The following is a 15,931-nucleotide window of genomic DNA, read 5'->3' on the forward strand; positions in this document are numbered from 1 at the left end:
GTTATATCCGCCATGTCATTTATTCCTGAATTTCCCGCTAAAGTTGTTCTGCGTGTGACGTCACCTTCCAGAATTCAGTAGGTAAAATTTGATTGGCTAAACTGCGGAAAAGGAATGTTGCTTTTGGGTAAGCAGGGGTTTGTATCGAGGAGGTGAAAAAACGACTCCCCTGAAAGCAACTGCGTAGGAGGCCAGAACGCCCCTGATGACGTTTTAAAACAATGGCATTCACGGCTTCCCCTCACCTGAAGTCTGTTTCTTCCTCGAGCGAACTTAGCAATCTGCATCATTTGCTGTGCCATTTCCTTCGCCACTTTCACGATGGAATTGTGCTCTTCTTCCCATTTGTCGGTTTCTTCTTGCAGTAGTTTAGCAGCAAGCTGAAACCCAATGGACTGGTTCTTAAGTAAGATAACCCGGCGTCAAAACACGGTACCCAGTTAAATAATCAAGTAAAGCTCTTAAGCACTTTTGTAATATACGCTAATCCTTCCAATTGAACGACTAATTAACTTTAATAACCTCTATTGATTTGGAGTTTTTCCTGCCCTTCAGTTCTTCAATTGACGTTGATTTCCAGTCGTCATCACCGCGAGAGAGCCCTGAAATACTCGCTGCCCGCTGATGGGGACCAAAGCGCCGTCTGCGTGTTCCAAGGCGGTGAAGAGACTCGGCCGAGGAAAACCGCTGATGGAGCTCATCAACCAGGGCCTTTCTCGTGAGGTCTGTTTCACTGGCTGATCCCCAGGGCCCTCTCAGTCGACGAGCCTCCGGTGCACTATCGGTTTCAGAGTATGAAGGTGATCTTTCCAATGAAGTTTTCCTCTACAAAGAGAGCATAAGGGATCAAAAAGATCAGCAAAACATCCTTGAGTTGAGCTGGGACATTGCGGGGAATATAGCGAGATTTCTCATCCTCCAAGTCAAGATAAAAAATCATGAAAGAAATGTATATTATTTGAAAGGCGGGTTACAGACTAAAGATAGACGGAAGTACATACATTTCTTTCATTCTTTAAATCCTTTCACGGGAACGACATGGTGGGCCCAACAAATTGACCTGCGCACAACTGAGTGGCTTCATAGCTCAGTTGGTAGAGCATTGCACCGGCGTCGCGGAAGTCATGGGTTCGAATCCCGTTGGAGCCACCCGAATTTCTCGGGTGTCGGGTGTCTAGAAGAGCCAGTTGCTGAAATTGTCCCGATTAGTGCGAGGATCGATCTCTTCTCTCTATCCAGTTTCATAAAAAATAATGACGACGTTTCAAGCGTTAGCCTTTCGTTTATTTGCTTTAAAGGAGGTTTGTGGCTTTGTTGTTGCCCTCGCCTCCGCCGTTTTTTAAGCTCCCTACTAAGGAGCTTGAGAAATGACAACGACGACGGCTACGAAGGATAACTTCGCGGTAATGTAATCTAATCACGATCATTCGAAACTATTCGAGGATGGAGGATAAATTACTGAGTTGGCAACTATCTCGAAAATAATATGGTACGATTAGCGTGGAAGTTTACGGAGAAAATTTACCATTTATCGTCAGGTGCTCACTTCCTTCACACAACCTCAAGCGTACGAAAACGTGCACACAGGTGCAGAGCTTACAGTGCCATTGTTTTTTGTCATTCTTCTTCTCATCGATGTCTTTGTCGATGTGGCTCCCGCTTTGGCTGGCACAAACGGGCTTTTTGCCAGCGTCAATAGATACGGTTTCGCAGCCATATTCCTTGGTTCTTCGGAGTTCCCCCTCGCATTAGGATGATGCGGGAAAATTTGGCCGGTCACATGACCATCAAACATCTTTTTCCGGTTCACTGCCGGGCGAAGGGAAAGGTCTGGTTGGCGGTTTGAACGAAATGAGCATGCGCGTTATTAGCGATATTTAGCACTGCCTTTACGGCGGACTGAAACTTGTTTGCTATTTGCTCGTTTCTTACCCGTTATCTCCACATTTCAAGCAACTCCTCGAACGAGCAAGACAGGCTAGAATAAAATGATTTTCAAGCTTTTATAACAAGCACCAGCCCTGCCGTTTCCCGTTTCACGAAAACGCGATGGCAAATCTCTCTATTAGGGAGCTTAACCACGCGCGTTTTTGAGACGCGGACGGCAACCGGTAGAGAACATTTCAAGTGCAAGGACAGTGGTGTCTCCTGGACTTTTATACTAATCATCTCTAATGGAGAAAATGTAAATGTGGTTGTGTGAAGAAAAGGTTAAAGGGAAAACAATTCACTTCCGGTTGCCGTCCGCGTCTTAAAAGTGAGTGCGCTTAAACTCCCTACTAACAGTGAGAATACGCTCACCAGCAAAATAAAGCCGAAAAACGAAAAAAGTCGGCAAAAGTCGTCAACTTACGTCACTCAATGCCATGTCATCGAAATATGAAGTTATCTCTGGTAACCGTCCAGCTGCTGTTGAAGACCTTTTGAAAGGTGTAGAGGTTGTCTGCACATTATCGTCATCAGAAATGAGGGACATCGCTGAAAGACGCCCGCGGGACGAGCCCGCGACGGCAAATGTTTCTTCTTCAGTCAAGGATTCAAAGCTTTGCGCGGGTTCCATTTGCGGTATGCTTAATAAATCTTGAAACACGTCTGTGAGGTATCAAAGTAACAATGGGTATTAAATAACGGAAAACAAGGACGATAGTGATATGGCTTACTGGGAAGTATTTAAGATAAGTCCCGGAGACTTTTTGTGGAAAGTCCTAAAACTCTTTGGGATTCCTTCGGATGGAATAACTCCTTCTGTTGATATCTTCATAAGGAAGGTATTTTAAGGCATAGAACGTTGTAATTATTTCGTTTTTTTCTTCTCCTGAAAAACCAAATAACTAAATAAAGATGAGTGGATTGGCGTTGCAATGAACAGCTTTTTGGAGCCGAAACGTTTCAGGATTTTGAAAAACGGGCCCCAGGTCTTTAAAAACAAGACGGCATAATTTACTCAAGTCCCGACACGGCTGGGTTTATTTGCGCTTCTTCCTGAAGCACAAATAGCTTCAGCCTGCTTTTCATTTATGATCCAAAAGAACGAAAAATGGCAAAGGTGTTAACTCTTTTTGCTGTTTGTCCCGGATTGTAGCCTCAGGTGGGCACACAGGAGGATTTATAAGTTAAACGACACGCATTGTGCGTAGTACACACCTGGGGCCGGTTATTCAAAAGCCGATTAACGCTAATCCCAGATCAAAAATTATTCAAGGAGTTTATTTCTCTGCTCCCAAATGCTGTTCAACGCTGCTATTCGGCAAAACTTTACATTAGAAGAAGTCAATCTTGAAAAACAAAAATAAGCAAAAGAAGCTTTCACCAAAAAGTTGAAAGCATGAAACAAAAGTTTACGCTAATCCTGGATTAACTTAATCGGCTTTCGAACAACCGGGCCCTGATGTACTTTCGCTTCTGTGGTTGATATTCATTACCTTGCACTGCGACGCTGTTCGCATCAGGAAGTGCATCAAGTGTAGCCATCAATTGCTGAGCTTTGGAAGCCCATTGACGCCTCAGCATCTGGAAATGTTCCACAGTGGGTTGATCTGGATTGTCTGACATCAAAGCAAAGCAAAAGGGTCAAATAAAGTTCTCTTTAAAGCGAAAGCACCTTGCCCAATGATACGGAGCCGTCAAGACGCCGACGAGTATCCCTGAGTAACCAGCTGCTTAAAAGTGCGTAACTGATCGAGTGTAGAGCAAAAGTCAAGCTGGCCTAGTAGTCATCAACCACGCCTCCCAGCCCTACAATCGTAGGTGGGTTTCCTCCTCTCGACTCCAAGCTAACTAAATCTGGCTGCGGTGCTGTGCTCAGAGACCTTACATGGTTACATGGACTGTATAGCGGCTGCCAGAGGCTCCTTTTGTGCCCTTCGTAATTCAGTCCCTAATTGACTTCAACAAAGGGTGATAAGAAGGCCTTCTTCTTTAAATAAATAAATAAATAAATAAGTTACTGTAAGGTTCGGTTCAGCCTAGGAGAGCTTACATGTGCTGCACTGCCCTAATCGGGACCTACTTAAATGTTCTCGACAAATGTGTTGGGTTGGGTATATATTAGGGCAAAATGACACCCCTTACAAGTTAGAAAGTCTGTCTTTTTCATATCGGGTATTAGTTCCTCAAGACTACAAATGCTGCCATCATCTCAAGGAGCGTTTAACGTTTAGTTAACTATTCGAGTGTAATGTTACCTGCCAAAGCACGTGCCGCTGCAATAACTTGCGGTGTCAGCCTGTCAATAAAGTCACCAGTCACGCGAACGTGTCTGACCTTGCTCGTGTGCCGAGAATTCTCCACGGCTTTACTCGCGTGGGTTCGAACGCGAGCAACGCGGGCCTTTAGTTCGTCTGCCTGCATCTCAAAGTTACTCTGTTGTTGTATTCTCTCACCAACTTCCGCTTTACTCACAGCTAACGCTGCGCCCGCGAGCCGATCCACAGATGCTGAAGCTTCGGCTGTTAGGTCATCGACGAGAGCTGTCAGCAAATGGACCTAAGAGGAAGGCAAAAACCGAATGTAAAAACCAAAGATGAGCGATGATTAAGGTTGCTCTTCACTAGCGACGCAGCCATTCACTATTTGCATAAACCCATAATGAATTACGTTTTGGGCGTTCCGTTACATAAACAATGGATACTCAGTTCACTGAAGCATGAAACAGTCCTAAGAGTAAATAACTTGTATTGTTTTTATGAAAAGAACCCCCAATACGAATTGCATTATGGGACTGTGCAAGTAATGAATACGTACATCCAACATACGCAGACGTTAATTGGTGTGTTCTGTCCTAACAAAGAGTCTGTTTATGCTGCTTATGCTTGAATCGCTAGTAAAAAAACCAGTCTTAGCGAAAATTTACCAATATTAAACAACGACACCTCAAAACAAAGACGAAGTTGACCACCTTCAAACGACAACGTCTACATTAATACTACGTCACCAGAAGCCTCGCTGCCATTGAAAGCCAGGTCACTTAGCAATCAACCGCAAAATGCCTTACCGTAAATGATCTAATAAACGCCCCCTCTCTTATAAACGCCTCCTATCCATAAAACGCCCCTGATGTGGTGTAAAGTTTGAAATAGACGCCCCTCCCTAATAAATGCCCCGTTTCGAATAGATGCCTCCCCAAACAAAATCGTCAAAAAATCGAAAAAACGCTTTGTAAAGCAAAATCACGCAATTTATTTAACACAATTGTTGCTTGGATAGTAATGGGTTACGAATTATATCCTGTTCGATCTTAAGTTCAAAGTACGGATATCCCTCTTTCATTTTGTTAATTTCTGTGCTCAGAATGTCGGCAATTTTCCTTCGGTTTGTTCTGGCTCGATAGCATCCAGGAACAATAAGGCCGAACATCCAATGATTTACTACTTCAAGAACGACCAACCATGACGATGTGAAGAGGAATCGGAACTGACAGTTACAAGCACAGTTCTCTGTACTGGATGAACCCAGCCTCCCAAATCCTTTTCAGGTCATCACTGAGTCGGATGTCGACGAAGCCAACTGTGAAAACACTGTTGACCCATATGACGACGAGGACATTGATATAGAACTATGAATTTGCTGTTTTCGCCGCATAGATATAGAACTATAAACTTATTGTTGTCGCCGCGTTGATATAGAACTCTATGAGCGTTTATTTGGATTTTCTAGCTGTTACAGTTAATAAACGCCCCCCTTACACCACAAACATTTAATAAACGCCCCGGGCGCGTACTATTGTTATTACGGATACGTTCTGCGCATCTCAAGATACTGGGGATTCCTATTGGAGGTGCTTACTACTACAGGGGTATTTTTGCGCGGCTTAAAACTATGCGGAGAAAGCAGAACTTAGCAAGTGCTCTTGGAATCCAAAAAGAAAATTGGGGGTAACCAAGCATTTTTCAGAGATAATTGAGCTTCAGTTTGGTAAAGAACGTCACACATTGCTTTGTAATTTAAAGCTTTTTGCAAATATTGTTGATAAATTATCTTTGAAAAATGCGTGGTTACCCCCAATTTTATTTTTGGATTTCAATAACACTTGTTAAGATCTGCTCTTCCCGCATAGTCAGTAAACCGTGCAAAAATACCTTTGAATTAGTAGGCACCGTCCTTAAACATAAAAGTACTGCATCCTATACCGATCCAATGAAATGGTGCCTGGATTTCGTGTCCGCTTTATTTATTTTAACGAAACGTGACCAATGAAAATGAAACTTGAAAAAATAAGAATGAAAGTAAAACGTTATTTGAAAGCTAATGCAAGACTTTGCAAAAAGACTCGTTTGAGGATAAACTTAAGTGAGCATTACCTTAGTTGCCCATTCCCTCTGAAGCAAATTCATTCTCTCTACCACACCCATGTACGCTAAGCTTTGCTCCAATGTCCTATTGTCCCGTGATGCCATCTCACAAACCACACGAGCTGTGTCCTGCAGGTCAGCGGTTAGTTTTTCCACAGAATTCCCAGTTGCCGCGGCTAAACTGACTTTTTTGGGATCGTTGCACCTAAAAGAATAAATTATAAATCACGAAACTTTGACCCTGTTTTAGCTTTACGATTGTTCCTGTAGGAAGGACAGCATTTCTCATTTTCCCAACCCACATCGGTTCCCGCACATCATAAATTTGAGATATGAAAGGTAATGTAACCAAAGGGATTATTAAGAGTTTGACCTTTTAAACTTACATTCAGGAATCATTGTTTGATCTTCTTTCTACATTTGATTCAGATTTTCCTTCATTCAAAGACCAGATCCAAGAGTCCATGACCGAAGAGTAAGAATCTAGAATCAGGTTCGTCCCTATCAGCGTCAGAAAAGTGTCTACTTTTACACCAAGTTTTGCGGCAAAATAAACAGTAGACCAAATCAGCTGTCTCAATGTTGTACCCTATTCAGATCTCCCGAAGTTAAGGTTCTTTGTGTACGGTATTTGCTTTATAATATAGCATTCACGTTTAAATGATACGGAAACACCGGGAACAAAACGTTTCATTTCCAAAGGGTTTGAATTGGGTACCGATTTGGTCTATCGTTTATTTTCCCGCAAACCTTGGTTTAAAAATAGAGACATTTCTGAGGCTGATGGGGACTACGCCAATTTGGGTAAATCCGAGTACTCCATTCTCGTCACCAAAGCCTCGGATCGACCCAATGCTATGGGAAACTCAACGTAGGAGAATATGCGCTGAAGGGTTCTTGTAGCCAAAAATTGCCTATTTGAACCTTGCGTTGCCTGCTCACTCCTCGTGCTAACATGAATGCACCAATTAGAGACGCTTTTGATTGTTCCTCACGAAAACCAATGAGGAGACACTTTGTTTCAGGGTTGGAATTTGGAAATGGAATTTGTTTACCCACGGAACACCTTAAGAGCGTTCAGGAGCTTGTTCAACATGCTCCGTGCAATCCGGATCGAATTGGAATTTGGCAGTGTTGGTTTTTGAGGAGAGGGGAAAACCGGAGAACCCGGAGAAAAACCTCTCCGAGCAAGGAGACAACCAACAACAAACTCAACCCACATATGGCGCCGGGACCGGGAATCGAACCCGGGCAACACTGGTGGGAGGCGAGTGCTCTCACCACCGCGCCACCCCTGCTCCTCAGAGCTCTTCTCTCCCTAAGTCAAGAGAAGAGCTCTGGGGTTGAGATTGATCTTACTCTTGGGTGATGGACTTGGACACTTGCCAGTACATATGTCGTAACGTGAACTCACCCAGCAGTTGATCCAATTTCCATTTCCTTTAGTGTTCGTGAATATGACGTTAACATCCGGGAGTTTTCCTGCAATGCATGCTGGTCTCCTGCCGTGGCAACGGACGTCAGTTGTTCCACCGGAGCGGAGGTTCCGACTGTGACGTCATCGACCGCAAAGATAAGGCCAAAAACCTTGGATGCCCAGTCCCTTCGCTGAAGTTCAAGTCGCTCAAAGTTCGCAACATCTGCAGGGTCTCTTGACAACGCCTGAAGGCAAAAATATTTGGCAGGATAAAATTTATTTTATTTTTTAAATTTGGTCGTGGGGATGGGGAAAGATGGATGCCGCGCCTTGACAGAATGTAAAGTGCAGGTTGCAGGTCACTGTTTTACCATAACTAAAACAACCCACACTTTTACAAAAATGCTAACCTACGGTTTAAAAAACTATCTAAAGCATATTGCTTAGGCCTAATGTTAGCATTAGTAAAACGCCTAGTAAACCAAAAAGTTTGGGTTCTTCAGTTATGGCGAAACAATGACCTGCAACCTGCAGTTTACACCCTCCACAATAATTGCAAGATCGTATTAAACTACAATAACCTTGAGATGGATATTCGGCAAAATTCCGATCTCTTCTAAAAGGAGTGGAACCACGGCTTTCTGATTAATATATTGGATCCTCTACCCCTCCCCTGAGCTGCAGAAGAGTCGATGAAGACCTACCTCCCGTGGAGTTGTAATCCAAAGGAAAAATGTGAGGATGGCTGGAGTATTTAAGAATCGTCTTCCATAAACTACATATCCTCATTTATTATAATACTCGACAAAATATCGTGTTTCTGATTAGTCAATGACGGATTCATAAATAGGTTATAAACTGCAATAGAGGTAATAGAGTGCAAAACGGAAGCTGCCAAGGAAAACTCAAATGAACAAACCTGAGCGGCCGTAATTAGTTGAGGTGTAACTCTTTCAACTTCTTCTGACGTCACACCAACCAACTCCACCCGTTGAAGCGAGGCTGGATCCCGCGCAGGCGCTTCGCCTTCATTCCCAGCATTCATAGCGTAGTCTTCAGCATCGGCGGCTGCTTTTGCCGCCACAGACAGCTGCCTGAGGCGATGGACATGTCTGTTTACGTTGTCCACCTGAGAAGCAAATAATTTTATTCGTTCCTTTAATTTGCTGTTTTTGCGTCAACATTTTCATATTTCAACATGTCTTCAATTGATCTTTACCTGCTTTCTGAGCTGCTCTGCATCGCCTGTTGCAGCAGCCAATGCCAGTTTGGAGGCCGTGGCTGACCAAGGCTGAACAATTTTATCAACAGCACCAGACAGTACGTGAACTTTGGACGCCCACTCTCGGCCTATTGTCTGCAGCCGCTCGACCGTCACTAAATCACGTGGGTTGGCCCGAAAATCACGTGTTGTTTGCATGATGAGAGGGGTGAGTTTTTCAATTTCCCCAGAGGAAACACGAACGAGCCTAGAGTGTTATAAAAGTTAAGGTTCGTTAAGAAGTATTGGCAAAAACATGAACTGAGCAACAAATCCTAACAAAATAAAAGTTTCTTTTCACCTAACTCCTTCCGAATTTCGTGTTCTCTCTGCACAACTGCTTGCAAGGGTCCTCAAGGCAGATGCCCTAGATTCCACCTTCCTCATTTCCCTATCGACCAGGTCAAAATCTCTTGCTTTCGCGGCATTCAGAAGTCTGGAGACAGGCGCACGAGAGGACTGGGACGGTTTAATTGGGCGAACAATACCAGCTGACAGTGCAGACTCATTCGAGTTTCTTTCGCTTATCCCTGGAAATCAAAAGGGGAACAAACCGATATTTGACGGATTATTAATATGCATACAGCAACACTCTGGGGGCATAATTGCAGCCCCATCACGCTAAAAAGTAGATAACAAAGAAAACCCACCGTGGGCTGAGAAATGTCGCTTATGTAATGGGAAAGAGTCGGAAAAATTAGTCTTTTTTAATGCAGTTCTGTTCTGGTCAGTTGAAAAGTAGTCACTTTATTTAACGCCTGACGTTCCTACAGCTACGAGGCTGATATCAATGGAAGCCGACGTTGCGCCCGATGCCTTTAGCCCCTTCCATCTGTCAGTGCTCAATTTTAATGATATTTTAGAATAAAATAGATGTTAATGCTGGTAAGCAAATACTGGGCAGCGCCTGGGAGGAGAGCGTGACTTCCCATCACGTGACTACCTTATTTGGCTATTTCATTCATCCGCCATGCGAGCCTTCTCAGTTTGACATTTCCAAAGCTCAACTAGTTCTGTTTTTTCCGTTGAGCAATTTAATCCCTCCCTCCCGCCCGTTTTTGCTTTCTGGTTCTCTTGTATTTTATTTTATTTTTTCCTTATGAGCTTCTGTAACCTATTTAATAGTTCTCCTTAATAAAATATGGGCGGGGAATTGCTGCCTGCGGCACCCCTTCAGCCCTGTGCTGAAGCCCCGTTAGGGAGGGGGCATATTGTTACTCTGCTGGACTGGGTTAACTTAGCCCCAGGACATTATGCCAGCAACTATGCCCGCCTTGCAATACAGGCATGAGGCACCCCCTCGGCTAGTTGCCGAGGCCCCTCATCCGGTGGTCCATACCGGCGGTGGGTATTATCCGCGCCTTGCCAGTACATTCCCTGCCCCTCGTTTACGCCCAAGTTGTGTGTATTGTCTTTTATTGCGCACCAAAGCATTAACGGGTATTTAAAGCTACAGCTTCACATTCAGTCGATAAGTTACTACCTAAAAGTTAAAAATATATCACCAATGTTGTTTGGTTATAAGGTTTTACTGATGCGATGAAAACAGAATTTCTCATCTATATATGTAGATATCAAGAGCATAGTTAACAGTTAATGATGATGAAGACGAACGTTATTTAAGGTGATTCCCTGGTTTTGCATTGGGCAACCCTACTGCGCATAATTTTTTGCGTCATTGGCACGCGCAGTAGCCCCTGGAGGCACATTGAAAATTTGATAAAATGGCGGATTTTCGTTGACGCCAAGCTTAATCCGTCAAGGAATGGCTATTTTCTCCCGAACGAGTACGATGACCCCTGATTTTTTATTTCATATTCTTGTTGAGAATAGTGTCTTTTGATGGAGTAGTAAAATCAGCAAAAATCTATTGCCTGTTTTTTGGCAATTTAATAAAATCGGACGGAAGGAACCATTATGAGTCGAACAGCCGACACTCAGGTTCAATCTATTTTGGAGTGATACTGAAGTACGCCCAAAGCCATTCAAATACATTAAATTTTTCAGTGTCGTAAGTGAATTAACCATAGAATGACACCAGACTTCGCGTCATATCATGGATTGCATTTATGAAATCGAGCTATATTTGTCCAACATCGAGGGTGCGCTGCAATTGTCAAAGTGGCTTAAATAGCCGTATCTGTCAGCGTCGCACCATGGAAACGAGCAGGGTGACCCTCCCCCCCTTTTTATTACATTTTGTTAACTCCTTAACATGATACAACAGTGTGCGAAGTTTCATAGGAAATCTATGACCAGTTTTATTTCTAGGGAATCAACTTAAGTGTCAAGTCTTCTAATTCTAACGCTGGGACACTAACTGCGGTCACTGAACATAAATGTAGTTCTTAATCAACAAAAAAGTTTAGAGTGCTCTAACTCAAATCAACTAAAACCAAACATCGGTTCATGACGAGAGGGTAAAACCGGGTGTTTGGAACAGATATAACTTAAGTTATAAATAAACACCTTCATGCTGGTACATTTTAAGGCATTAGTTAATTGATGGATGAGAACACTTTACCAAGCAAAGCTTTCCTGTTGATTCTATCCATTTCATCATCTTCCAGGAAACTAAAAAGCAGATCCTCAGACTCCGCGCTTTGAGGACGCCCACGGGATCTATCCCGAGCTCTGTCCCGTGAGGTGTCCCGTTTTTCTCTCGGTAAATTCGAACGAGTAGGTTTTGGCTCTCGCTCGATCTGAAGTAAAGAGAGAAGTAAAGACAACAGTTGAAACTTAACAGGTGACATGGAGACTCGCCAGTCTGCCCGTACTATTCAGAGAGTAATGGTGTTATGCATTTACCAATGTCGACTAGAATAGCACTGAAAATTATGTTTTAGCCACTCCGCATATGCCAGTTTATCTCAAATATATGTTCTAGACGCTTCGTAACCATGGGGTTGTTTCTCAAAGATCCCGAAACTTTGTGGGCACATTTCGGGTATCTTTGGGTATCTTCAAAAGTAAAACGTTTCAAGGCAATCGCAACTGCCTTGTTTTCTCTGGTGTTGAAAAACTGTTCAAGGATCAATCCTTCAAAATGAAAACAACTTAGTTTCACGAATTGCTTTCCAGGCCGGAAAAGCTCCCGAGACGTTTGAGAAACAGGCCCCAGCAAACTTTTGGTTTTTCGTTTTTCGGGCGAGAGGACGAAACAATGCAATACCTTGAGCTGGCGCTCAAAGTCCTCCCCCTTTCGCTTATTGCTTTTTACCCTAATACCCATTTCGTTTCCAGGCGTTCATACATATACATCAGATAATAATCCCCCAGATATAAGTTCCTTCTCCCCCCCCAAAAACATCACGGAAAAAAGACTTTATCGCTCAGGGCCCGGTTGTTCAAAAGCCGATTTTTGCCGAATATCAGCGTTGAACAGCACTTGGGAGTAGAGAAATAAACTCCTTGGTTAATTTTTAATCTGGGATTAGCGTTAATCGGCTTTTGAACAACCGGGCCCAGGTTGAAAACTAGAACGAAAGAGTTAGTCTTTTCCGGTCAGACACGCAAAAAGTTACCGCACTCAAAACTGCGTCAGTTTTGGTTCCAAAGGATTAACCGCATAAAAGCATCAAACATATGATGTTAGTTACCACTTACTTCCGCAAAGCTAGGAAGATCCAAAGATGTTTCGGTGAACCGAACAGGCTGATTTTCAAGCTCTAATGGTTCTGGTTCATCAACCAACACAGTGTCACTCACTGCAAAGAACAAAACAGTGTCTGTAACTAACTGAAGAGAAATTGCTACCTTTAAAGACATTTCCAGTCTTCTCATATAAGGACGATAAACCTTTGGATGTGTTGAGTTGTTCATAAACCTGAGGCGTCAAAGAGCAAACATACCACTCGCAAAAAAAGTAAAAGAAGCTGACTGATTTATAAACGGTGTTATAAAGGGGATTTGAACGAACGTACAATAAAAGATGTGCAATACAAAAGCTGTATTAATAAATACAGGTGTAAAATGTTAACTTGACTTCAAACAGTCCAATTTTCTTTCGAAGAAAAAGCAGTCTTCGAATGAAAATGAGGAGGCCTGAGATGTACTTCTTCAATGAGATAACTAGGGAAGACTCAAAAAAAAAAAAAAAACGCGAGGGTTCCGAAAGAGAAGTCGGCTTTCCGATTACTAGGTCTAATGCTCTTCTACCGAGCTTACGGACTCTTTAAGTCACAGAACTACGTTCCGAGGAGAGTCATCTTGCCATACTGCAAAGTCTGAAACTATCGAAATGTGCTGATAAAGGAAATGGTAGTTTCGACAACTCATGTGGTTGCGTTGAATTCGGACCTGGCGTTATTCTTTAAAAATGATAAACAGAATGCATCGTTTTCTTTCTTGCAAGGTTCAAAAAGCATTCCGTCGTCTGTGACAATTAAGACGAAACAAGATAAATATACCTGGTGTTGTGGGACGAGCTCTTAAAATTTCAAACAAATCCAACATGTTGTCTTTAGGGTCCAAAGCTTGCGTACCTGATGCATCCGTGCCATAGTCACTTAGATCTTCACGAAAAGAACAAAATAAATACAATAAAAAGTACTTTAGGTCGGGGCGACAAACGATTCCACAAACCTTGCTAAAGAGGCTAGGTCACGCAATTTTAGGCAATTTCAGCACTGATCGAATGGTCATAGAATTAACTAAAATATCAAAATAACTGTTCAAAACTATAGAAGAACTCTAACAAAACACAGGGAAGCCAAGAAAGGACATGGATGGACAAAACTGGAGAGGATTGAAATGGACTGAATTTGGGTAAATTTGAAAAACGTCGGCCCACTTTTTTTCAAATTTATATCAATCTATATCAAAATGTCATTTACACAGCTGGAAAATGATTCTCAGTTGGCCGTGATTTTGCAAATGAAGGCTGTTTCTCTGCCAATTTGACGTTTTAGAGCTCACAATTAACAAAATTAAACAAAATTACCTAAAATAGCGTGACCTAGCCCCTTTAAATCAGTATCATTACAGTACGATTAACAAAATGAAACCTAAATTAAGTTTAAACAAAGATTAGGGAGGTTAGGGTTAGTTTTACCGATTTATTATACCTCACTTTCTCGCTTATAATGTCTAAACCTACCACAACATGTCAGTATTGCGAGGCTCATGGGCTAACTTTTTGACAAATTTTGAGGCAATTTTTTTTCCTGAAAAAAAGATATTTGCTTGTGTGAATGGGACAGCAAAATTTCGCTAAATGTTGTTTGCTGTTTGTCCTCGCGCACGACAATTGTATTTAATCGCTGAATCGATACAATTTGTGACCTGAAATTCGGACAAATAATCACCAAAAACGTCTGTAAAAATTGACGCCCCAAAAATATCTCGGTTAGATGAGGCTTCAACTGACAGATAAGTCTTTCATTCCACGAGGAAATTGACCGATCCGACTGACTCAGTGTTGTACCCAATTCAAATCTCTCGGGACTAAAATGTATTTGCATGATAATGTACGCATTCACATTTAAATGATATGGAAATACCTGGAACAAAACGTTCTATTCCCAAAGGATTTGAATTGGGTACAACATTGAGTTAGCGGAATCGGTATAATACTTGTTTAATGACCAGCAAATATTCATTGGAATGAATTTATCTATTTAAGGGTGATTTTCACTGGCGACAGAATCGGAGTCGGAGTCTTATTAAAGTAACCTGCGATCAGGCGAATTTTTTTAGGCGATTTTTTTAATGATGAAGAAGAAAAAAGGATTATAAGTAGGGAGGGAGGTCATGGTCGCAGGTTAAGTCTTAAGCGGTATCGTAAGAGCGCTTACATGTATGATCTAGTGAAAACCAAAAATCGGAGTCGTAGGCATAAGGTCATAAGGTCGACGGAATTGGAGGCGGAAGAATCACAACGGTTCCATTTTGTTTCGATTCCACTTACGACTCCGTCGCTTACGATTCAGTGGAAACAAGATCGTCGGAGTCGGAAGTAGAAATGGAAGATCAAGCAAATCACAAGGTACAAGCCTAGACTCTTCGATTACTGTCTGCCGCGATAAACAAACATGTATAGCAAGCACGGACGAGAAGGTTGTGGAGGATGTAAGACTCTTCCCCGCGTGTTATATGACAAGTCTTGCAAACTTTATTAAAAATAAGAATATGACAAAATACTTGGCAGGAAATGGCCGAACAAGCTGGGCTTGAATCAGGCATGTGATGAAAGAAACCAGTAGTATATACGGGACTGATTTGACATAGGTTTTTTATTGGACCCGCGACGCCGCGAAAGTGGCGGAGCGGGGACAGAAAATAAAAACCTCCTCAAATCAGTCCCGTGTACACTACTAAACCAGTAAGTCTTGCAAAACGAGGTGAAGAAGGAGCCAAAGGAAAAAAATTCTGCTCTACTTCCACCATGTTTTCATTTCTTCTGTTTTGGCGCCAAATTTCCACCTTGCCCAGGCCCACTTCTCTGCATTGTGACCAGCTTGTTCTTCCGCTTCTGCTTCGGATTCCGACAATCTAATTTTCACTGGATCGTAAGCGATGGAATCCTAAGGATAATCGGAAGCCAATTTTCACTACATGTAGGTCACACGTGCTTACGACTTCGCTTACGACTGACTCCGATTACGTCGCTCGGGAAAACCAGCTTTTAAAGTCCGGTTTAAAGCCAAATGAGAGAAGTGATGGATTCTTGCTCTTTGTTGTCTATAAAGAGACAACTGCTTAAATTGTCCAGCTAAAGTGCGAGGATCACTTCTGTCATTTAAATATTGATTGGAAACATCACTCAACAAACCTATGCCAACACCAGCGGGCCGTTTAAGGGCAGATTTTATCATCTTGACTTTGTCACTCAGGAGTTTGGAACTATCGCAAAGCTTTCTCTGTTGCTCAACATCTTCCATGTTGAGCAGAGTTCCTTCTAAACTTTGGACAACAACTGGCAAAACTAGGATTGATAATTAAATGCACAATGAAATAAGTAAA

At 42.5% G+C, this 15,931-nt stretch overlaps 1 protein-coding gene and 1 non-coding gene across 4 annotated transcripts in view; one reads left to right on the forward strand and one right to left on the reverse strand.

Moving 5' to 3' along the window:
* Positions 1 to 15,931, reverse strand: part of LOC138044175 (uncharacterized) — a 57,617-nt gene that overhangs the window by 2,416 nt on the left and 39,270 nt on the right. For all 3 annotated transcript variants that reach the window (XM_068890859.1, XM_068890857.1, XM_068890858.1), the window contains 14 exons: positions 15,741 to 15,893; positions 13,378 to 13,482; positions 12,575 to 12,675; positions 11,493 to 11,670; positions 9,270 to 9,498; positions 8,927 to 9,176; positions 8,627 to 8,836; positions 7,705 to 7,952; positions 6,300 to 6,495; positions 4,185 to 4,485; positions 3,423 to 3,545; positions 2,354 to 2,592; positions 523 to 825; positions 246 to 380 (listed from right to left, as the gene is read on the reverse strand). In XM_068890859.1, the coding sequence (XP_068746960.1) occupies positions 246 to 380; positions 523 to 825; positions 2,354 to 2,592; positions 3,423 to 3,545; positions 4,185 to 4,485; positions 6,300 to 6,495; positions 7,705 to 7,952; positions 8,627 to 8,836; positions 8,927 to 9,176; positions 9,270 to 9,498; positions 11,493 to 11,670; positions 12,575 to 12,675; positions 13,378 to 13,482; positions 15,741 to 15,893 (2,771 nt within the window). The remainder of the gene's footprint in view (positions 1 to 245; positions 381 to 522; positions 826 to 2,353; positions 2,593 to 3,422; positions 3,546 to 4,184; positions 4,486 to 6,299; positions 6,496 to 7,704; positions 7,953 to 8,626; positions 8,837 to 8,926; positions 9,177 to 9,269; positions 9,499 to 11,492; positions 11,671 to 12,574; positions 12,676 to 13,377; positions 13,483 to 15,740; positions 15,894 to 15,931) is intronic.
* Trnaa-ggc (transfer RNA alanine (anticodon GGC)) lies at positions 1,077 to 1,149 on the forward strand. The gene has a single exon. It is a non-coding gene; the product is annotated as a tRNA-Ala (tRNA).

This window comes from Montipora capricornis, chromosome 3 (genome assembly GCF_036669925.1).
Source record: "Montipora capricornis isolate CH-2021 chromosome 3, ASM3666992v2, whole genome shotgun sequence".
Classification (NCBI taxonomy): domain Eukaryota; kingdom Metazoa; phylum Cnidaria; class Anthozoa; order Scleractinia; family Acroporidae; genus Montipora; species Montipora capricornis.